Source organism: Somniosus microcephalus, chromosome 17 (assembly GCF_052327205.1).
Source record: "Somniosus microcephalus isolate GS21.2 chromosome 17, FLI_Smic_1.0, whole genome shotgun sequence".
In the NCBI taxonomy this organism is placed as follows: domain Eukaryota; kingdom Metazoa; phylum Chordata; class Chondrichthyes; order Squaliformes; family Somniosidae; genus Somniosus; species Somniosus microcephalus.
Window position 1 is genome coordinate 55368006 of NC_141003.1, and position 24531 is coordinate 55392536.

The 24531-nt window shown below is 43.8% G+C and overlaps 1 protein-coding gene across 1 annotated transcript in view; it reads right to left on the reverse strand.

Annotated features, from left to right (window-relative positions):
• The window catches only part of cd36 (CD36 molecule (CD36 blood group)), a 40387-nt gene extending 18598 nt beyond the window's left edge, over positions 1–21789 (reverse strand). Inside the window, exons 1-4 of the mRNA XM_086010368.1 lie at positions 21617–21789; positions 5615–5775; positions 2673–2817; positions 987–1160 (exon numbers count right to left, since the gene is read on the reverse strand). Of these exons, the coding sequence (XP_085866494.1) occupies positions 987–1160; positions 2673–2817; positions 5615–5775; positions 21617–21736 (600 nt within the window). The 5' untranslated portion in view covers positions 21737–21789. The remainder of the gene's footprint in view (positions 1–986; positions 1161–2672; positions 2818–5614; positions 5776–21616) is intronic.
• Positions 21790–24531: the final 2742 nt, after the last annotated feature.

A 24531-nucleotide genomic window follows, 5' to 3' on the forward strand; every position in this document is an offset into this window, starting at 1 on the left:
GGGCACCCGCCCCCAGATTCTGCCATTTTCCCAGCAGTCCCGCCTCCAAACCTGCCTCCCCAGGGCTGGCAAGATTCCACCCTATGGGCTCGAATTTATCAATGGGGACATGATGGAGGTGGGACTCACACTTTTTGGGTTGTAGTCCCGCCTCCACCGGCTTGTGGCCAACCCACGCTATTTTCCCTTGATTGACCTTGTTAAGCCCACCCAGTGGGCTCAGCAGGCCAATTAAGGGACACCTGGTTACTGGTAACATCAGCGATTGACATTTCATCTGTCAAGAGCTTTTGACAGATGAAAAATCAGCATTTGACAGCTCTGTGAAGCTGTCAAACACTGACAATCTGTCTTCTAACTTGAGTCCTTCTACTCAAACTCAGTTAGAGAGCTCTCCAGACCAGAAAGCAGAAGGCTGCAGCTTTTGACAGTTCAGCGGCCATTCTGCTTTCTGTGCCGGTGAGCTGAGGGACTCCCGAGAACTGAAGGAAGGAAGCCTGCAGGAGAAAGTAAAGGTAAGTAAAACTTATTAAAACACTTTACACTTACCTCACACACTTACCTCTGCACACATGCACCCATCACTCACCTGCGCAACGGACATCTCGACCCCTCCAACCCCTTCAGACCGATGGTCCGCCTCGCTAACTTGCTGTGGTTCAGAGCCATCGGGAAGCCCACACTTCAGGGCTAAAAATAGGGATTAGGCAAAAAACTGCCGGTTAACTACCTGTTAACAGGCAGTTAATTGGCACTAATCCGCTTCCCACCTCGGGGAGGTGGCTCCCAGCACAGGTCAGATACCTGCTTACTGGGACATTGGCACGGAGGCGGGTTGGGGACAGGATGGGTTCCTGCCCCCCCCGATTCTGCAATTTTCCCACCACTCCCGCCTCCAAACCCGCCTCCACGGGGCTTGGAAATTCGAGCCCTATGGCTCCATTACCGGCAACATAAAATCTGAAAGTTAATCCTTTAATACTTACTGGGTAAAATATACCAGTAATTGTGTCTTTTGAATGTGCTTGTTTCAGGATTGGATCTTCATATCCCCAAAGTAATTCCTTCACTGTTCTGTCCTGGAACAAGGAGGCGTTTGCCTTTTTCAAGATATTATTGACAAGACCATGAAGTAGTGGGGGATACAGAGATGGTGCACCCTGTGAAAGGTAGAAATAATATGTTTGAGTTCAGCAACTCCAGTACACAGAATTTATATCATATTTATGACTCTGTTTGCTGTCATCCATCAAATACAATTGTGTACAATAACTGATTTACACATAAGGAAGGAAACTGTCTGGCCTCCATTGCCTACTGACTTTATTCTAATGTGATCTTTAAATCTCGCCATGTCACAGAAAACGTTACTCACCGATTAAAATGGGAAAACTTCCCCAGCTTATTTCTGGAGTCTGACTCTCAATGTTGTTAAAAAGTTGAAAGTTTTCCCATTTTCTTTAGAAACCTGACGATGCCATTTGCCTGGCATGCCTGTAATTCTTTTCACGCATCAACCCCACCTGCCCACCTTTTCATATACCTGTTAACCTATTGCACAATTCTATTACTCTTTGAATGAAAAATTCACCTGACTTCCTTCTTACTCTTATTTTCTTCACTTTTAACTTGAATAATTCATTTGCAGCAATTATGTCAATTCCTAACAAAGTTTTGCAAACTTCATCAGGCCATCTCAAAGTCTTTTCTTGTCCATAGAAAGCAAGGGGGTAATTTTGACTTTGGCCAATAGTGTAAATTGAGCGATACTGATTCAGCCTCCCGTTCTACATCTCTCCCAGTTTTCATTTCCATTGAGCTTCTTCACCCACTTTAATTTCCTTTGACTTCAATAAAAATAAAAATGGGGAGAGATTTATAATGGGCAGCTGAATCAACGTCGCCCATTTTACACCATCACCCAACGTCAAAATTGCCCCTCAAGACTTTCCTAATGACTTAAATTCCTGACACCCGGAATCCTCATTGTTGCTCACCTTTCTACCCACTCAAGGATAACAATATTCTTACTATGACTCGGAGATCAGAACTACACGTTGCTTTTGTTATTGATTTGTTTAATTCTTGCCTTATTTCAAGATATAGGTTTCAGAGTTTGGCACTTGGGAAACCAGCGCCACATGGAGCTCAAACTCTGCATTGCCCTAATTGTCCACTGCACTCAATAACTACACCAATACTAAGTGCAAATCAAATATCTTTCATTCAGTGTTCAAAGATTCAATCGGATCTTAATGATATTGTGTCACTAGAGGAGCTATGCAAAGAGAAAATAACATGCAAATCTTTCCAGGTTTAAAGTTCTGGGCTGTTTAACAGATGTGTGGTATCAGAGCAAAAACAATATGTAAAAATTAGAAAAGGCAACGTATCTGATTTTCAACATTTAAATTGAGTGATATAATTTTTGAGTCTATGATAAATGATATTTGCCACTGCATTAGTTATCTATCTAATGGAAATTGTTCTCTCCTCAGTTGAAGTTTCCACTGAAACAAGATGCCCATGTTGCTTACTACCAATAAATATCAACAAAATTAAGTGCAGAATCTCAGTACTAGTGTTTTGTCACGTAAATTTATTCTTTCCTTTTTTTTGATTGATTGATTGGTTTTAAATAAATATTTTCAACAAATGCGATTGTTGCTTACTGCAGCAGCAAGGTTGAGGGCTGTGAATCTGTCCGTTTCTGGGCCAACTGACATGCTAGGCTCAAAGATAGCTGAATAGGGCTGTAGGTATGATACCGTGTTATTATCATTTACAGTAATGTTGTCCTTCGGGAGATACCGCACCCTAGAAATAAAACAGAAACAATAGTCTGTGTTGCATTCAGCAGCAACAAAGAGGTATGGACAAACAACAACGAGCACTTGCACCTTCATACATGCACTGCATTATGTATCATGGAGGAGACATGGATGGCAAACAGTAAGAGGTGTTGGAGGAGATGTGTGAAAGTACAGTAGAAAAGCTCCATTTTGAGAAGGCTTTTAATGCAAGAAAGGAATTAGGAAGGGGATGAGGATTGCGGTGCGCAGAGGGTGAAAGGTCAAAATAGATGAAGAAGCCTGAAAATAACGAGGGGAAAAGATCCTGCATGTGGGGAGAAATTATAAGAATATCACTGAATGCCACAGAGTTATCTCCACAGTGAAGCTCAAAGGGAAGAACAGTAACTCTCATAACAGAGAAGGCAACTGAGAATGAAGATGTTGGTGATGATTATATGGTCAGATGTAATTGTAATTGTATTGGTAGTTCTAAATTTGTTTTTCAGAAGTCTTCGATATGTCTTTTTTATGTTGTAAATGTTATAAATTTGAGCAAATTGCGTGCTTATTTGGGCTAATCTGAAAAATATGACTCTTGTCCAACATACATATTTAAAGTGGCTAAAGCCAGTGCTTTAATTTTTTTTTTACAGTGACCAGATAGAAAAGTCTCTGAACACATGTTTTAGGATATTAACTGCTTATAAAGTTTGATCAATCCCATGCTGAACCTTGTACTGTAATATGCTTATCGGGTGATTAAAATATTCTCAGACCTTTAAATTTTTTGCAACCTTTGGAATTATCAGAGGTACATAAAATGACTGGCTGAGATTACACAAATGCAGAACAGATATGTGTTACATTGGTGTAATCAAACAAGGGGGTTGGATTGTATCCAGAAACCACAAGAGCATTTCCTAAACAATACCTGAATCCCAAGATTCTGTCACAACATTAAAATCTAATCCTACATCTTTTTTAGTTTCTATATACACAAGACTTACCACACAGGCCCATATTTTCCGACCCCCACGGGTGTGTATGAGCTGTGTACACACCCATAGGGGCCTCGCAAGCGCCGGTTTCAGGTATGCGAAGCACATGCGCTGAAAACCGGCATTTCCGATCTGTCAAGAATCCTCTTGACAGATCATCCGCCTGCCCGGGAAAAGCGTCTCCGCGGGCAGAGAGTTCTGCTTTCTGCAGAACCTCCGTCCGCTGAAACCCTTTAAAAATCTTACGCCTGGTAAAAGCAGGCGTAAGGCCTGCTTTTACCAGCATAAGAGTTTAAAAAAGTTTTAAAAATTTCACTCATTTTATAATTTAAAAATACTTTGAAAAAAGGTAAGTTTATTTTTAGCACCGTAAAAAACTTTCATTATTTTTTTCAAAAAATTTAATTTTTGTTTAAAATATTTAATTTAATGTCATTTTAAATGTGATTTTTTTTTTTTTTAATTTATTGTTTTTGTGTGTTTTTTGAATGATCCCCATTCATACTTTTGACAGGTCTACACAAAGAGACCTGTCAAAAGTGTGAAGGAGGATTCCCTTCTTTGATTGGTTCCCCATGGCCCATGTGATCCCAGGGACGCTTGCAAACCGCCTGCGCCCCTGGGCTACCTGGGCCTCTGCACGCGCGTGGACCAGGAGAGGCCCAGGACCGGAAGTGTCGGGACCTACAGAGCCAGCAGGTAAGTTCGTAGATTTTTTCCAGATCGGAGGCATCCGCATGCAGGAAGCCTCCGATCGGAAAATCCGGGCCACAATATATTTATTTATATTCTCATTTTTTCCCCCCTCCCTTCATCTCCTGAAGGCATTGAATCCTTCCTGGAGTATGGTTCCGGGGGCAGTGACTTTCAGTAGCTCTCCCAGTTGCCCGTTGTTCATTTTCACCTCTGAGTCAGAAGGTTGTGGGTTCATAGTCCCACTCCAGAGACTTGAGCACAAAAATCTAGGCTGACACTCGAGTGCAGTGCTGAGGGAGTGCTGCACTGACCGAGGTGCCGTCTTTCGGATGAGACGTTAAACCGAGAGCCCATTTGCTCTCTCAAGTGGATGTAAAAGATTCCATGGCACTATTTGAAGAAAAGCAGAGGAATTATCCCTGGTGTCCTGGCCAATATTTATCCCTCAATCAATGTCACTAAAACAGATTATCTGGTCATTATTGCATTGCTGTTTGTGGGAGCTTGCTGTGTACAGATTGGCTGCCGCGTTTCCTAAATTACCACAGTGACTATACTTCAAAAGTACTTCATTGGCTGTAAAGCACTTTGGGACGTCCTGAGGTTGTGAAAGGTGCTATATAAATGCAAGTCTTTCTTTTTATATGCGAGTCCTTGGTTTTTCAGGCTATTTGACAATGTATCACACTGAAGCCTGATACTGTCCTTGGCCAACATCTCACAAGGGGCTATTGGATAGCAATTAGCAACAGGAACCCTGCCCAATTTTCCCACCAGGGGTGTTGAGGTCAATATAGCACCCCGCCCACCTCCCCTGCTGAAACCAGTTAATTCAGCACAAGCCAAGGTTCGAAGCTGGGGCCTTCCTTGTCTGCATGGCTGAGCTACTCACTGACTAAATTGTATGAGCCATTGGGAGAATTCACCATAATATTTTAATCCGTTCTCTTCCTATGGAATTGGTGGTAAAGGATTTGATTGGGAAGCTAACCTCTGACTGAGAAAGGACAAAAAAAGGGAGTGAGAGATGCTCACAGCAGAACGCATAATAACAGAGTGGTTTAACTGAGGATTTATCTTGCCTAGATCAAATTTTCAGCATCGCTTAAATTAAATGACATGTACCTGTAGGTATAGGGTCCTCTTTGCTCAAGCATAATTTTAGCCCCCAAATTCATAATTTCTGATGGATTTTTCACATTGAAGAGCCAGAACTGCCTGTAGACAGGGCTTCCTGTTTCTATCCAGTTTTCATATGCGAGGGTGCCTTCTTCAATAACGCATTCCTGTAATAGTGATCGAAAAGAAACCCTTTTATAGATAACCAAAAATACCACAATAACCAGAAATAGTTTCTCACTAGTTTTGAAATATTAAACTACTTTGTCATTGCAGAAAATCGACAATCCCGCTTCTCCAAGCTGTAACATTGGCTTACTTGAAACTTCTTCCACACCACTCGCTTATGCACCTCACCCTGTCGGAAATGCCAGGGTCAGGCGGTTTACATACAGTGGACAGGTACCTGTGCCAGTATTGGGGGCGGCGGGGGGGATAGCTGCAAATTGCAGCATTGGTAAGGCACTGTGAGCAGTGCTGGTGGGTCTAGCAGAAGAAAGGACATAAAGACTTCTTTCATTACAGCAGTGCTGTGGCCAACTGTTGTAAGGAAACTAGCCTGGTGGGCCCACTTCCGCCTTCTACGAAGTGCACCTGCATTGTGGGCACCAGAGGTGGGACTGACAGGAACACCAGATGGTTACACCATCCCACCAGTCCCGCTTACTACCCTGATATTAGATTGATAGGGGGTGTACACGGGAACTGTCTCTTCACTGCTCTCGTGCCCAGTGATGTCCAGGATAGCTTCTCAAATGGAGTCAAGGACTTGTAGTACCTGGGACCTCCTCCAGTTCTTGTTTCTTTCCTTTCTATATGTGCCATTTTGTCCTGCCAGAAGATAAGTATTCTAGAGATTGGCTTACAAGGATATTGGGATGCTCACAAGTTTGAATTATATTGTGGATTATATTTCTCCCACATTGCAGTATGGTCATGTGAATAGCAGTCAGTCCCCTTTTTCTTGCATGGTGATGCTTTTGTTTTTACTGATTGGTTTAAATACAAAATGAATGACAGGTTTACACTTGTGACACATCTACCTAGAGCAGGTGGCCTTATCTTAATACGATAGCAAAATACTGCGGATGCTGGAAATCCGAAATAACAACAGAAAACGCTGGAAAAACTCAGCAGGCCAGGCAACATCCGTGGAGAGAAATCAGAGTCAACGTTTCAGGTCGAAACCCTTCGTCAGAACTGAGAAAAAAAGCAGGAAATGAAACAGATTAAAAAGCAAGTTTGGGGGCTGGGAAATGGGGGAGGGGATGAAAGAACAAAAGGGAAGGTCTGTGGGGGGGGGTGAAGAGACATTGGCCCAGTAATTCTGGGCACAACGCGTGAGTACGGACGGGGTACTCACGCGTGTGCCCGGAGGAATTGCCGGTTTTCAGCATGCACAGCGCATGCGCTGAAAACCGGCATTTCCTGTCCTCTGACCCAAGGGGTTAAGAGGCAGAACGTGCGCGACTGCACAGGCAGCGCGTGCGCAGTGAAATTCCTTTCACAGTTGCCCGAGTGTAAAGGCCTCCGGTCTTTATGCGTGGAAAAACAAGACGTAAGTATTTAGTTTTTCAGGTAAGTGGGCTTTTAGTACAATGTAGAATTTTTTTTCCCACCGGTTTGTTATTTTTAAAGAATTTACAGGATGGTAAGTTTAGTTTTAGACCCTATTTTTTAAAAATTTATTTTTTTCAAAAAATTGATTAATTGTTTAAAACATTTTTTAAAACTTATTTATAGTTATTATAATCAGTGGGATGTTTTTTAAAATTTTATTTAAAGTTAAAGTAGTGTTTTGGCAGCCCATACTTTTCATGAGTTTGACAGCTCTTGCTGTCAAACCCATGAATGAGTTTCCCCTCCCCTGATTGGCTGCACAGTGCTCACCTGATCCCAGCCGGCACATCGCACTAACTACGCCGCTGGATCAGGTAAGCACATCGCGCCGACATCTGAACCGGGCCAGTGACAGGAAATGCAAGCAGGCCCGGGCTTCAGATGTCGGCGCGCAGGGTGAGTGCACATCTGGGGCTTGCACGCGCGGCAAGCTCTCGATCCTAATTTCAGGGCCAATAAGAGATATTCAAGGCGAGATGGTAATAGGACAAGTTAAGAAATAAAGGATGGCTCTAGATGAAGTGTGAAAGGCGCTGGCAGAATGAAAGACAGCTGCCATGTTGTTGTTATTAATCTTGTTGTTATTCTGCCTACGTCACGGTTCAGCCCATTGTGAGGACAATGTAGCACATAATTTAGTGAAACCTGTACTATCCGGAGTTGCAAAATCCTTTTGTAACTCGATACTAAACCCAGAACAATGCACCAACAGCAAGTCTTGGGCTATTAAGTCAAACAAAAACACACACTGTACTGCAAAAACTATAGGTTAAAAAATGTTGTGATTTTCCTTTAGTTTTACTCCAGCCTTCATTATTCAGGCTGAATAGAGCTGCTGATAAATGCCGTGGGAATTTAATACATTAAAGGCATTGAGATAAGAATGACATTGAGTTAAAGCAAATTAAATAGAAAGCTGCATTTTCCAAATCTGAAATATCTGACAAACATTTGCATCGATTTCAATAATCTACTTAAACATCACATGTAAGCACTACAACAAAAGCATGTATCACAAAATAGAAAATCCTAATATATCACTGAGGAAAAACAGAATAAACGGTGGATATTGAAAGTTCTTCATTCTCATGAGGTATGTCTTTTTTTTAATTTGTATAATCAGCTTCTAGATCAGACTTTCCATATATTCAGACTCAATGGATGGAAAATCTAGTCATTAACAGATAACAATTAACTAAGTCTAGTTAACTGGACAAGTGTAAACAGAGAAAGGCTGCTGAAAGCTGTTTATTGTGTTTAATGCTCTTGAACTGGCAATTCACTGTTCCCATTTCATGATCATGTTAACCTCTTTGCCAAACTGGTTTTTTCCTATATTTCCACTGAACTTTTTGGGTATGCTTTACCTGTATATTTTCATGTATGTAGTTACGGGTTAAAAAAAAGTGCAATAAATATTAAGCCAAGAATGTTAAAAGTTAGAAACAAATGTGATCAAATATTAAGTGATGCTTTCTGTTCTTCTGGGAAATTACCCAATCTGAACTGAATAATGGAGGGTTTATGGTTAAAGAAATTAATTCAATAGATTTGAAGGCCAGGGAGAAATTCTGCAGAATTTTCCCCAGGAGACTAAGTTGGATAGAGTTCACAAAACATGCTTGTATGTGGTCTGTGAAACAGATGGATCTGATGGGCTTGATTTTCATTGGGCCGTGAGGTGGGCTTTTAGGCGTGTGGGGGGTTGAAATCGCAAAACCTAGGGGTCGCGACCCCCCTGCCTGGTTCCCGCCTCCACGCCATTTTTACCTAGGTGTGTCTGATTGACCCGAGTCAGTCCTGCCTGTAACAGGCGGGACTGGTCTTTAGGGTCCTTAAACACCACTGATTGGCCTTTATAATCCCATTTTAACAGGCCCTTGCCTGTTTAACCCTTTTTCCACGTAAAACGCACCTGGTGGGGATGACGCCTGTGAAACCTGGCGTGAACACTATTGGCTTGTTGACTTATCAGCTGCAGGTCCAACATTAAAGAGGATATTTGATCAGTCATCATTTGCAGGTGGCAGGACTTTGTTGTCTCAGGTCTGGGGGAACTTTTACCAGGCCTAACCACACCTGTGGAAGGTTGGAGCCTCACACACATCTCCAGTGTGACCTCCTGGGAAACCCCGCTCGCCACCTTCACTCAGCGCTTCCTCAACCGAGTCATACACCAGAAGCATGGGAGCCATTTATTTCCTTCCCTTCTGGGCATTAGATGAGCTTGGACACCAGCCGCGGCACCAGCAGAACCAGGAACAACAACAGCAGCAGCAACAGGAGCGCCAGGCTGCTGCTCACCCACCTGAAGCTGCACAGGCCAGAAGGGGCCAGCGCTTACAAGTGGCTTGAGAGCAACTTGCTGCACATCAGGGGGGCCATGGGGACCCGTATCTGCACTGGCAGCCCTACTCAGAAGGACTTCCATGAAGGTCTTGTTTCTCTGTTCAATAGATAACCATCGCTCCTCAAGAGATGTCATTCTATTATGAACACTCACCATGTTTTCCATAACCTGGCAACTTAACTCCTCCATGGAGGTTGCCATCCTTTCCATGGTGATGCATTCATGCGCCAATGACTCCACAAAGGCTCTGCTCATGCTCGCGATGGACTCCTTCATTCACTCCACACTCACAGCTACACTGAAGACAAAACCTGCCAGAGACTCCTGCATCTGTTCCTGGAGTTCCAGCACCGCTGATCTTATGGATGGGCCCAGAGGCAGAGGGTCGACGTGCAGCTGAGCCGAGCTGGCAGAGTCCTGCGCCCTCCGACTAGGACTCCCCACTGCTATCCCTGTCTCCACAGTCTGCTGATGCTCACTTGTGAGCTGTGAGACACCAGGTGACAACACTACTCTATGTCCCGATAAAAAGACCAGTCCTAGTGTGAGCAAGCACTGAGTGCAAGTCATCAAAGAGTGCTGTGAGATTGGGTAAGTGTGAGTTAGGGTAAGTGGGGTGTTAGGTGCTCTTTTCAAACTTTAACTCTGTGGGTTGTAGTTAATAAGGCCTTTCTGGTGCAGAGTGACTGTTCGTAAACCATTTAACTGGTGTAACTAGAGGGATTGATTTAATTTAAATCCAATTAATTAAAGGGGATACTAGCATCTAAAATCGGCCAGAGGGTGTCCATAACTAACAATAAAAAAATTAATTAATTACATAGAATGGAGCAGGTGATGTGTTACTGTTGCGAGATGTGGGAGCCGGTGAACCCCATTGAGGCTCACGGTGATTACGTCTGTGACAAGTGTCTGCTGCTACAGGAACTCCAGTTGATGAGCTGGAGTCTGAGCTTCAGACACTGCGACACATCAGGGAGGGGGAGAAGTACCTGGACTCTGTGTATCAGGAGGTGGTCACACCTATGAAGTTAATTCATTCAGATGTAGCCCATGGTCAGGGACAGAACGGTGTGACTATGAGTGAGGCAGGTACGGGGATCCAGGAGGTAGAGCTGGAGGAGCCGCAGCCCTTGCTCTTGTCCAACAGGTTCGGATTTCTTACTCCCTGTGGGGACAGGAGCAGGGACTGCAGGGAGGATGAGCAACCTGGCCACAGCACTGTGGAACAGGGGGCCATTCAAGAGGGGGGAGTAAATAGAAATGTTGTAGTGGTAGGGGATAGTATTATTAGGGGGATAGATAGAGTTCTCTGCAGCTGAGAGCGAGAGTCCCGAAGGCTGTGTTGCCTACCCGGTGCCGGGGTTAAGGACATCTCCTCTGGGCTGGAAAGAAACTTGCAGTGGGAGGGGGTGGATCCAGTTGTCGTGGTCCATGTTGGTACAAACGACGTAGATAGGACTAGGAAGCCGGTTCTGTTAAAGGAGTATGAGCAGCTAGGGGTCAAATTGAAAAACAGAACCTCAAGGGTAATAATCTCTGGATTATTACCTGAGCCACGAGCGAATTTGGCTAGGACAAATAAAATTAGAGTTAAATGTGTGGCTCAAAGACTGGTGTGGGAGAAATGGGTTTTGCTTCCTGGGACACTGGCACCAGTACTGGGGCAGGAGGGAGCCGTTCCGTTGGGACGGGCTTCACTTGGCCAGTGCTGGGACTAGAGTCCTGGCGGATCATATAACTAGGGCTGTAGAGAGGGCTTTAAACTAGCTAGTGGGGGGAGGTTCCTAGAGAGCAAATAATAAAAATGACAACAGAGAAGGTCATAGACTTAGGTAGCAGTGGGGAAATTAGAAACCAGAGCGTGTCAGGAAGGGGCAGAAGGTATGGAGTAAAAGGTAAAGTAATAAAAAGGGCAAAAGCAGGAACTAAGTGCCACAAAACATATTTGAAAGTTCTCTATCTGAATGCACGTAGCATTCGTAACAAAATAGACGAGTTAATGGCACAAATAACTACATATGGGTATGATCTTGTGGCCATTACAGAAACATGGCTGCAGGGTGACAATGCCTGGGAATTAAACATACCAGGTTATTTAACGATCAGGAAGGACAGGCAGGAAGGAAGGGGAGGTGGGGTGGCTATGTTAATAAAGGAAGGAATCACTGTAATACAGAGAAATGATATTGGGTCAAAAGATCAGGATAATGAAACAGTTTGGGTGGAGGTAAGGAATAATAAGGGGAAAAAAACACTAGTGGGCGTAGTCTATAGGCCTCCGAACAGTTGCAACTCTGTTGGATGGAGTATCAATCAGGAAATAGTTGAGGCTTATAATAAGGGAACATCTATAATTATGGGGGATTTTAACTATCATATTATTTGGACAAATCAAATTGGGCAGGGCTGCCGTGAGGATGAGTTCATTGAGTGTATTAGGGATGGGTTTCTTGAGCAGTATGTAACTGAACCGACCAGGGGGCAAGCAACCTTAGATCTGGTCCTGTGTAACGAGACAGGATTAATTAAAAATGTCCTAGTAAAGGATCCCCTTGGAATGAGTGACCATAACATGGTTGAGTTCCATATTCAATTAGAGGGTGAGAAGATTGGATCTCGAACAAGCGTGCTAAGCTTGAATAAAGGAGACTATGAAGGTATGGGAGCGGAATTGAGTAGAGTGGATTGGGAAAATAGATTAAAGGGTAAGACGATACATGATCAGTGGTGTACATTTAAGGAGTTATTTTACAACTTCCAAAAAATATATATTCCACTGAGAAGAAAAGGGTGTAAAAGAAAAGACAGCCATCCGTGGCTAAGTAAAGAAATTAAGGATAGTATTCGACTAAAAACAAGGGCATATAAGGTAGCCAAATCTAGTGGGAGGATAGAGGATTGGGAAAACTTTAAAAGACAGCAAAAGATAACAAAAAGATTGATTAAGAAAGGGAAGATAGATTATGAAAGTAAATGAGCAAAAAATATAAAAACAGATAGTAAGAGTTTTTATAGTTATATAAAAAGAAAAAGGGTGGCTAAAGTAAATGTTGGTCCCTTAGAGGATGAGACCGGGAAATTAATGGTGGGAAATATGGAGATGGCAAAAACACTGAATGAATATTTTGTATCAGTCTTTACAGTAGAGGACACTAAGAATATCCCAACACTGGACAAACAGGGGGCTATAGGGGGGGAGGAGCTTAACACGATCAAAATCACTAAGGAAGTGGTACTCGGTAAAATAATGGGACTCAAGGCGGATAAATCACCTGGACCTGATGGCTTACATCCTAGGGTCTTGAGGGAAGTGGCGGTAGGGATTGTGGATGCATTGGTAATAATTTTCCAAAACTCCCTGGACTCAGCAAAGGTCCTGGCAGACTGGAAAACTGCTAATGTAACACCCTTATTTAAAAAGGGCAGCAGACAGAAGGCTGGAAACGATAGACCGGTTAGCCTAACATCTGTGGTAGGTAAAATTTTGGAGTCCATTATTAAGGAGACAGTAACAGGACATTTGGATAATCATAATTTAATAGGACAAAGTCAGCATGGTTTTATGAAGGGCAAGTCTTGTTTGACAAATTTGCTGGAGTTCTTTGAGGAAGTAACATATAGGGTGGATAAAGGGGAACCAGTGGACGTAGTGTATTTAGACTTCCAAAGGGCATTTGACAAGGTGCCACACAAAAGATTATTGCTTAAGATAAAAAATCACGGGATTGGGGGTAATATTCTGGCATGGATAGAGGATTGGCTATCTAACAGAAGGCAGAGAGTTGGGATAAATGGTTCATTCTCAGACTGGCAATCAGTAACTAGTGGTGTTCCGCAGGGGTCAGTGCTGGGTCCCCAACTCTTTACAATCTATATTAACGATTTGGAGGAGGGGACCGGGTGTAACATATCAAAGTTTGCAGATGATACTAAGATGGGAGGGAAAGTAGTGAGTGAGGAGGACATAAAAAACCTGCAAGGGGACATAGACAGGCTAAGTAAGTGGGCAGAGATTTGGCAGATGGAATACAATACTGGAAAGTGTGAGGTTATGCACTTTGGCAGGAAAAATCGTAGAGCAAGTTATTATCTTAATGGCAAGAAACTGGAAAGTACTGAAGTACAAAGGGATCTGGGGGTCCTGGTGCACGAAACTCAAAAGGTTAGTATGCAGGTGCAGCAAGTGATTAAGAAGGCCAATGGAATGTTGGCTTTCATTGCTAGGGGGATAGAATATAAAAATAGGGAGGTATTGCTTCAGTTGTACAAGGTATTGGTGAGACCGCACCTGGAATACTGCGTACAGTTTTGGTGTCCACACTTAAGAAAAGACATACTTGCTCTCGAGTCAGTACAAAGAAGGTTCACTCGGTTAATCCCGGGGATGAGGGGATGGACATATGAGGAGAGGTTGAGTAGATTGGGACTCTACTCATTGGAGTTCAGTAGAATGAGAGGCGATCTTATTGAAACGTATAAGATTGTGAAGGGGTTGGATCGGGTGGATGCGGGGAGGATGTTCCCGATGATGGGTGAAACTAGAACTAGGGGGCATAGTCTTAGAATAAGGGGCTGCTCTTTCAAAACTGAGATGAGGAGGAACTACTTCACTCAGAGGGTGGTAGGTCCATGGAATATGCTGCCCCCAAAAGCTGTAGAAGCTACATCATTACATAAATTTAAAACAGAAATAGACAGTTTCCTAGAAGTAAAGGGAATTAAGGGCTACGGGGAGCGGGCAGGAATTTGGACATGAGTCTAGGTTCGGATCGGACATGGCCCTGTGGGTAGCGGAGCGGGCCCAGGGGCCGTGTAGCCTGATCCTGCTCCTATTTCGTGTGTCTAATTCTGTTAGATTCAGGAGATGGTTCTGTGGTAGTAGATTGGCGGTTAGGATCAGATCAGCCATGATCTTATTGAATGGCAGAGCAGGCTCGAGGGGCCGATTGGCCTACTCCTGCTCCTATTTCTTATGTTCTTATGTTCTTATGTCCCACCGAGGTGTGAGTGTCTGCGCTGGTGCTGGGTGCGCTGAATTCTGATGATGCTGCGCCCTCAGAGGTTGCAGATTCCTCTGAGGAGTCTGGAAGCTCAGGCTCTTCCTCCTGGACAGTGGGGATGGGGGCTCTCGATGGTCCTGTGGGGGAGTGAAGGAAAGAGTTGGAGATGTGAGGTCAAGGTTACACGCACATTGCATATTGCAGTTGATCATAGGTCCAACTGTTATAGCTTCAGAATCATTATCCCCGACTCATGCAATGTCAATGAGAGAGATGGAAAACTATTCTGCCACCAGCTTGCTGTGATGCACCCGTCTGTCCGTCCCCCACTTGCGCCTCATCCTCCAGTCCTACGATCTCCAGGATCGCCTCCTCCCAGGGGGTGAGGTGGGCTACTGATGGTGGCCCTCCTCCTGTCCTCGCTTGTTCCCTTTTATTGTGAGCTCTCTTTTCCTGCACTGCAGCCACGTTCTTCATGTGAGCCCCAAGGAGTTGACTTGACCTGCCACCTGTAGCCACACAGCCTTGGTCTGACTGGGAGGCCTCTTCCTCCCTGAAGAAGGGAACAGGGCCTCCGTGGGCCCTAGCACCATCCAGTAATGCCTGGAGTGAAGCCTCATCAAATTTGGGGGCAGATCTGGCCCTCCCGCTGGCCGTTGCTCCTGCAGGCTCCTGTGCCATCTTAATGGTGAAGTTTGGGAGCCTGCAGAGGAAGCAAGGCTTGCTGTGGACCTTAGAAGCAGCAGCAATGATGACGTCATATTCTCCGACTTTCTGACTGGAAATACTCAATTGCCAAGGCTTCCCACACGCTGGAAATCAATTGGCCAATTGTGTTAAATTTGCATCAATCTCACAGACACATTTACAATCGTGTCAGAATCATTAAATTCGGGGAACCCGCCAATTCCCCGCACCAGAACTAAAATCGACCCCAATGAGTCAAATGGCCTTTTTCCATTCTGTGCTTTCTTGTATTCTTTTGTATATTAGATGGCATAACATCAGAGTACATTTGGCGCTAACTGTATACATGTTTATCAAATTTGAATTTGTTACTGGGGTGGGGGGGGGGAGATTTATCAAGAAATTGCAAGTCAAAGATTAACTCCGCCTTTAGACTTTTGCACACAAGGCACAAAGTTCTGGATGGCAACACTCTCTGGAGGAGAGTTTAACAGGTTGGTGAACTTCATTTTAAAAGAATCTCATCTGTGCATTTTAAAAGAATCTAGGAAAGTGATAGCAGAGGCATTACTACATATATTTAATCATTTGTTAATAAGGTGTAGTGCCAGAAGACTGGCAGATAGCTAATGTAATACTGATATTTAAGAAGGGAGATAAAACATGTCCAGGGAACTATAGACCAGTCAGCTTAACATCAGTGGTAGGGAAAATAATGGAATCCCTACTAAAGGAGAAAATATAACAACATCTAGAAACCAAAAATAATACAATGAATAGTCAGCATGGATTTCAAAAGGAAAAGTCTTGCTTGACCAACCTTATTGAATTTTTTGAAGAGGTAACAGAGAAAGTAGACAAGGGTAATGTAGTAGATGTAATTTATCTAGATTTTCAAAAGGCTTTCGATAAGGTACCACATAACAGACTAATGAATAAGGTCAGAGGATGCGGAGTCAGGGGACAAGTAGCAGAATAGATAACGAGCTGGCTTCAAGACAGAAAGTGGAGAATAGGGGTAAAGGGTAGGTATTCAGAGTGGCAGAAGGTGGGAAGTGGTGTTCCACAAGGATCCATGCTAGGACCACTTATTCGCAATTTACATTAATGATTTAGACTTTGGAATCAAAAACACAATTTCTAAATTTGCAAATGATACCAAATTGGGGGGAATAGTCAATGCTGAGGAGGACTGCAACAAATTACAAGAAGACATGAATAAACTTGAAGAATGGGCATATAATTGGCAAATGAAATTTAACACAGATAAAGGTGAGGTATTACATTTTGGTAAGAAAAATAGGGAAGTCACATAATACTTGGAAAATACGAATCTAAATAGGGTAGAAGAGCAAAGGGATCTTGGAGTACAAATACACAAATCACTGAAATTAGCAACACAGATAAACAAGGCCATAAGAAAGCAAACCAAGCACTAGGGTTTCTTTCTAGAGGGATAGAATTGAAAAGTAGAGAAGTTATGCTAAACTTATCTCGAACCTTGGTTAGACCACACTTGGAGTACTGTGTACAGTTCTGGTCTCCATATTATAAAAAGGATATAGAGGCACAGGAGAGGGTGCAAAAAAGATTTACAAGGAGGATAACAGAAATGCAAGGGTATACCTATCCGGAAAGGATGAACAGTCTGGGTCTCTTTTCTCTTGAAAATAGAAGGCTGAGGGGTTAATTAATAGAGGTCTTTAAAATTACAAACGGTTTCGATAGAGTAGATACAGAGACAGTGGGGTAGATTTTCCTGGAGCCGTCAGGCGGGGTTTCAGGAGTGTGGGGGGGGGGTGGAATCCCGATTTCGGGGGTCCCGGCACCATCCCACCCAAAACCCGCCTCCACGTAAGTTTCAGGGGAGGCGGGTACCCGCCCAGCACTGGGACCCGCCAACCCGAGGCGGGAAGGGATTAGTGCCAATTAACTACCTGTTAACAGGCAGTTTTTAGCCTAATCCCTATTTTGAGGGGTGTCGTGTCGGAGTCCCGACGGCTCCAAACCACGCCAGGTTAGAGGAGTCGGGCCGTCGGGTTGAAGAACTTGGAGGGGTCGCGATGTTCGTGTTCAGGTGAGTGATGGGTGCATGAGTGCAAAGGTAAGTGTGTTTGGTGTGTCTAAAGTGTGTAAAGAAGTTTAAATTACCTGTACTTACCTTAACAGCCTTTCTTCCTCTAGGTTTCGGGAGTCCATCACTCAGCCGGCACTGAAAGCAAAATGGCTGCGAGCTGTCAAAAATGACAGCCTTCAGCTTTCATTGCCGGTGACAGTTCTAACTGAGTCTGTGTAGAAGGACTCGGGTTAGAAGTCAGACTGTCAGTGTTTGACCGCTTCAAACAGCTGTGAAACACTGATATTTCATCTGCCAAGACCTCTTGACAGAAGAAATTTCAGTCTGTGACGTCACCTGTTGCCAGGTGGCCCTTAATTGGCCTGCTGAGCCCGCTGGGCGGGCTTAACAAGGTCAATCAAGGGAAAATCGCGTGGATTGGCCGAACATTGATGTGGACAGGACTAAAACCCGAAAGTTGTAGTCCTGGCTCCTTCCCGACAGCTTTAGGAAAATCAACCCCAGTGTTTCCACTTGTGGGAAGAGCAAAACTAGAGGCCATCAATATAAGAGTCACCAAGAAATCAAACAGGGAATTCATAGTCATAGAGTCATAATGGCACAGAAGGAGGCCATTCAGCCCATCGAGTCCGCACCGACTCACTGTAGAGCAAACCAGTCAGTCCCGCTCTATCCCCGTAGTCCTGTAAGTTTATTTCCCTCAAGTGCCTATCCAGTCTCCCCTTGAAAACATTGAGTGTCTCCGCTTCCACCACTTCCGTCGGCAGCGAGTTCCAGGTCATCACCACTCAATACAATACAATACAATACAAATCGCTTTATTGGCATGATAAGGTACATCTTATGTTGCCAAAGCATCAAAATACATTTATGGTTGAACACATAAACGCGGTTCCATTCATACAGTGTATAAACAGGTATATCCCTGAGTTTATAAATATATTTTCGCCTTGTTTATATATACTCTTGTCTTAGTTTACTGGTTGTCCCTCTGTTCATGGCAAGCTGTAACATAGTGTGCCGCCAGTGTTACACAGCTTCTCTCCTCCCCCAGTAGGAATGGGAGTTTTTGGTTGTCTGCATAAATTTTTTTTCCCTCACATCCTCCCTGTATCTCCTTGCCCAAAGCCTTAAATCTGTGTCCCCCAGTCCTTGTACCACCAACTAGTGGGAACAGCCTTTCCCCTGTCTAGCCTATCCAAACCCGTCATAATCTTGTACACTTCTATCAAATCACCCTTCAACCTCCTTTGCTCTAATGAAAACAAATCCACCTTCTCCAACCTGTCCTTGTAGCTAAGATCCCCCATCCCCAGAACCATTCTGGTAAATCTCCTCTGCACCCTCTCAAGGGCCTTCACATCCTTCCTAAAGTGTGGTGACCAGAACTGGGTGCAATACTCCAGTTGTGGCCTAACCAGCGCTTTATAAAGGTTCAGCATAACTTCTCTACTTTTGTAAGAGGTCACACAACACCAGGTTATAGTCCAACAGCTTTATTTGAAATCACAAGCTTTCGGAGCGCTGCTCCTTCATCAGGTGAAGTGACTTCACCTGACGAAGGAGCAGCGCTCCGAAAGCTTGTGATTTCAAAAAGCTGTTGAACTATAACCTGGTGTTGTGTGACTTCTCTACTTTTGTACTCACTACCTCTATTTATGAATCCCATATGCTTTGTTAACCACTCTCTCAATATGTCCTGCCACCTTCAGGGACCTATGCACATTAACTCCCAGGTCCCTCTGTCCCTGCACACTCTTTAAAACTGTGCCATTAAGTGTATATTGCCTCTCCCTGTTCCTTCTGTCAAAATGCATCACCTCACATGTCTCTGTATTAAATTCCATCTGCCACTTGTCTGCCCATTCTGCTAGCCTTTCTATGTCCTGTTGCAGTCGATTGGTATCATCATCATTGTTTGCCACACCCCCAAGTTTGGTGTCATCGGCAAATTTAGAAATTCTATTCTGTATTCCAATATCCAGATCATATATATATATATTTTTAAAAAGCAGTGGCCCCAGCACTGACCTTGGGGAACACCAGTGTCTACCATCCTCCAGTCTGAAAAACAGCCATTTACCACAACTTGCTGTTTTCTGTCCTTAAGCCAATTCCTTATCCAAGCTGCCACTGACTCACCTATTCCATGAGCCTCAATTTTGTTAACCAGCCTTCTATGTGGTACTTTGTTAAACGCCTCCCGAAAATCCATGTAGACAACATCCACTGCATTCCCTTCATCAATCCTCCCTGTTACTTCATCAAAAAATTCAATTGGATGAGTCAAACACGATCTGCCTTTTACAAATCCGTGTTGGTTCTCTTTAATTAGCTTAAGCCTCTCCAAGTGCCCATTAATTTTTTCCTTGATTATTGTTTCTAAACCCACCACTGATGTTAAACTGACCAGCCTGTAGTTACACCAAGAAATCAAATAGGGAATTCAAAAAGGAACTTCTTTACCCAGAGAGTGGTGAGAATGTGGAACTCGCTATCACAGGGAGTGGTTGAAGCGAATAGTATCGATGCATTTAAGGGGAGGCTGGACAAGCATATGAGGGAGAAGGGAATAGAGGGTTATGCTGATAGATTTAGATGAGGAAGACGGGAGGAGGCTCGATTGGAGCATAAACATCGGCGTGAAATGGTTGGGCCGAATGGCCTGTTTCTGTGCTGTATATCCTGTGTAATCTCTTGGACTCCTTGTTTGCATTTTTTACAGCCTTACAGAACAAGTTACAGTGTTGGGTTACATTAGCGATATCAGGATCCCTTTACGTTCCTTAACTATAACCTTAAAAAGTCTCACTATCACTACAATTTGCAAATGGTTATAGGATTTTTACCTTTTAACTTTTGTAATCATTTGTCTTTGTTTAAAAAGTATATATTGGAGCAGGTTTTCAACTTTAGCATTCCCAGCATAAATCTTTGTGGAGTGAAACACAGATCGTGAATTGGACGCAAGCCCAACTTTCTGTCAAGCGCTCCCATGCATGAAACTTCAAGCCAGAAGCATTAATAACAAAACATTACTCCATGGTGTTTAGACAATGACTTCTCATAATATCATTGTTGGAATTGACGACAATGACTTGCTCAACCCATAGTACAAGGAAGCCCAAATTAATATCAGCAGATACAACCATTACCCCAGGTTATTCAGTTAACTTGTCATTGTAACTGTGGGTGTTAGTTCCCTTGCATTGGTGTGCACAGTGGCACACTCAAGCCACATTGTCCAAAGATGTTATTTGTTGCCAAGAAAAATCAAAATAGCAACAGTAATAGGAAAAATACTAGAGATATAACTTAAAATTAGAAGGGGGCTATGTAGTGATGTCAGATGGTTAAGCGTGTAGTTCAATGGTGAAAGGATGGGGCAGTGATGAGAGTGAGGAGTGGAAGAGGAATGGATATTAGGAAGATGACGGGGTAGGGGACAAGATGGGCAGAAGGGGTGAGGAAAAAACATGAGCTATTGGGGGAGTGTTGGGAGGTGCTGAGGGCCACATTTCCCCCACAATCTCCACCCCAAGTGCAGGCTGCAGCCATCGAGGGCTCCTTCCCCCGGACATCACCTCCCACCTGAAACAACATGAAGACAGCAGAGATAGGTAAAAAGATAACCTTCAGGGGAGGCTGGAGAAAACCCCTCTTTAATCAAGTAATAGTTATATTCAATACCTTAAGCATTGGCCGAATACAACAACAACAACTTGCATTTATATAGCACCTTTAACAAATACCTGTGATGCACAAGCATAGGCAGGAGCCGCAAATAGCATTTTTATGCTTGTGTCACGTCCGCTTCATCTTGACTTTTTTAAATGGGTTTTTACACTTTACAAGTCCTGCAGCATCTCTGAGTGAGCTGAGCAAGCTACTGCCAATTTGTAACAATTGTAGGCAGTTTCATATTTGAATTCACGCTAGTTATGAAATACCCGGTTTATTTCATGAAGCTCTCGATACAGCCAGCAGAGAGAGGGCAAACGTTAATCTAGATCGAAACCCAGACACCAAAGATGAGGCACCAGTGTGCTAACAAAGTACACAATCCAGTGAGTATCAGATGAGTGAATAAACACAACAGGAATCTGTTAATTAGATCACAGCACACTCACACCATCATTATCATTAGTATCAGCATTATAGTGCAGCAGAAACATGAATATAAAATATAAACAATACATTCAGCACACACCTATTAAGATTTTGAAAGATAAAGTAACATCATTCATGTTTTAGATAAAGTTAGAATATACCTTATTTATAGTACTCTGAATTATCCCATTTCCAGCTGGTATCAGAATACCTCCAATTATCACCAACAACACACCAATACCAATTCCAAGACTAAGTAAATTTTTTCTGTTACAGCCCATAATTCCTAATCAGACTAAGGACAGGCAAAATCTTCTGTTGCAGAGCATGTGTTAGGCAAAGACAGCCGCCAACAATCCAGTGCAAAAAGACAGCCCAGGAAGCCAGTTAAAAGTCCAGCTACTCGTCAGGTGATGAAAGAGCACTTGGGGCAAATCAGAAGAATGAAGCACTGATAACATGGGGCTTGACTGCTGCCAAATTCCAACCACACACAATTTGTTTTCACGAAACATACAAAGGTCAGATAGCAAAGTTCACATGATAAGCATTCTACATTTATATAGTCAGATTAACAGGTTCATATGGGTCTCCTGTGTCTGCTATTTTATCAAAGGAGTTAACCTATTTAGAATAGCTAGGATGACAGGCCTTTCCGTCTGCCACTAGCAACGACAGGTTGAGGGGAATGTTTTGCAGTTGGGAAGGGACTGGGGAGCGCTATTTAAAGATGGCCGCTTCCTGCCTTTTTTTGTCGGCGACATTTTTGCACCACGCATAGAGAGAGAGACTTCTGGAGAGATTCAATGCTGTGTGAAGGAGTTTTGGGTACTGAGCAGCACTTTGCAGGTTCATTTTGATTTGACCTTCCTTGCATCGATTTAGAAGAGACGATGGGGGCTGCACTCTGAGCTCTTTCACTGGGCCTCCCCATTGTTCTTTCCAACAGATTTGATGTACAGGTCTCTCCAGGTCGAGATTCAAGGCTGCAATGAGCAGGGTGTGGCTGGAGAGTAAGATTGACCCTCCCCTTAAGAACTGGCCGACGCCAGTATGTCTGTGTTCCATTGCTACCTCACATCACCTGAGCTTCGTCAGTGCTCTGAGGTAGCACCTCGCTTCTCGGCATTAGAGCCTTAAGAGAGGTGTGTAGCACCTGATTTAGCACTCAAATCACCCAAGGGGTAATAGAGGCCAAGTTTGCAGTCGGAGGCGATAATTAGCGGCAGGCGCTAAACTTTGCACCCGGCCGATAATTGCGCCCCAAACGGGACGATACCGAATTTCTCCCCCTAGATCTTTATAGTAAATATCTTTCCACCTAACTCAGTTTTTTTTGATTTGTTCCTGGGATGTGGGTGTCGCTGGCAAGGCTAACATTTATTTCCCATTCCTAATTGCCCTTGAGAAGGTGGTGCTGAGCTGCCTTCTTGAACTGCTGCAGTCCGTGTGGTGAAGGTATTCCCACAGTGCTGTAGGGTAGGGAGTACCAGGATTTTGACCCAGCGACGATGAAGGATCGGCGATATATTTCTAAGTCAGGATGGTCTATAACTTGGAGGGGAACTTGCGCCTAGAAACATAGAAACATAGAAACATAGAAACATAGAAGATAGGAGCAGGAGTAGGCTATTTGGCCCTTCGAGCCCGCTCCACCATTCAATGAGATCATGGCTGATCATTCAAATTCAGTACCCTGTCCCTGCCTTCTCCCCAGATCCCTTGATCCCTTTAGCCTTAAGAAATATATCCAACTCTTTCTTGAATATATTTAATGAACTGGCCTCCACCGCCCTCTGTGGCAGAGAATTCCACAGGTTCACCACTCTCTGGGTGAAGAAATTCCTCCTCATTTCAGTCCTAAATGGCTTACCCATTATCCTTAGACAATGACCCCTGGTTCTGGACTCCCCGCCCATCAGAAACATCCTTCCTGCATCTAGTCTGTCCAGGCCTGACAGAATTTTATAGGTTTCGATGAGATCCCCTCTGAATCTTCTAAACTCCAGTGAGTATAAGCCCAATTGACACAATCTCTCCTCATACGTCATTCCTGCCATCCCAGGTATCAGCCCGGTGAATCTTCGCTGCACTCCTTCCATGGCAAGAACGTCCTTCCTCAGGTAAGGTGACCAAAACTGCACACAATACTCAAGGTGCGGTCTCACCAAGGCCCTGTACAACTATAGCAAGACATCCTTGTTCCTGTACTCGAACCCTCTTGCTACGAAGGCCAACATACCATTTGCCTTCTTAACCGCCTGCTGCACCTGCATGCTTACCTTCAGCGACTGGTGCACAAGAACACCCAGGTCTCTTTGCACTTCCCCTTCTCCCAATCTATTGCCATTCAAATAATAATCTGCCTTCCTGTTTTTACCACCAAAGTGGATAAGCTCACATTTATCCACATTATAGTGCATTTGCCATGTTTCTGCCCAATCACCCAACCTGTCCAAATCGTACTGGAGTTTCACGACATCCTCCTCACAGCTTACCCTCCCACCCAGCTTTGTGTCATCTGCAAATTTGGAGATATTACATCCAATTCCCTCGTCCAGATCATTAATATATATTGTGAACAGCTGGGGTCCTAGCACCGATCCTTGCGATACCCCACTAGTCACTGCCTGCCACTCAGAAAACGACCCGTTTATTCCAACTCTTTGCTTTCTGTCCGCCAACCAGTTCTCTATCCAAGTCAATACCTTGCCCCCAATCCCATGTGCCTTAATTTTGCACGCTAATCTCTTATGTGGGACCTTATCGAAAGCCTTCTGAAAGTCCAAATACACCACATCCACTGGTTCTCCCTTATCTATTTTACCAGTTACATCCTCAAAAAATTCCAGTAGATTAGTCAAGCATGATTTACCTTTTGTAAATCCATGTTGACTTTGTCTGATCGTGTCACTGCTTTCCAAGTGCTCTGCTATTACATCTTTTATAATAGACTCTAGCATTTTCCCCACTACCGATGTCAGGCTTACCGGTCTATAATTCCCCGCTTTTTCTCTACCACCTTTTTTGAATAGTGGGGTAACATTAGCTACCCTCCAATCCATGGGTACCGTTC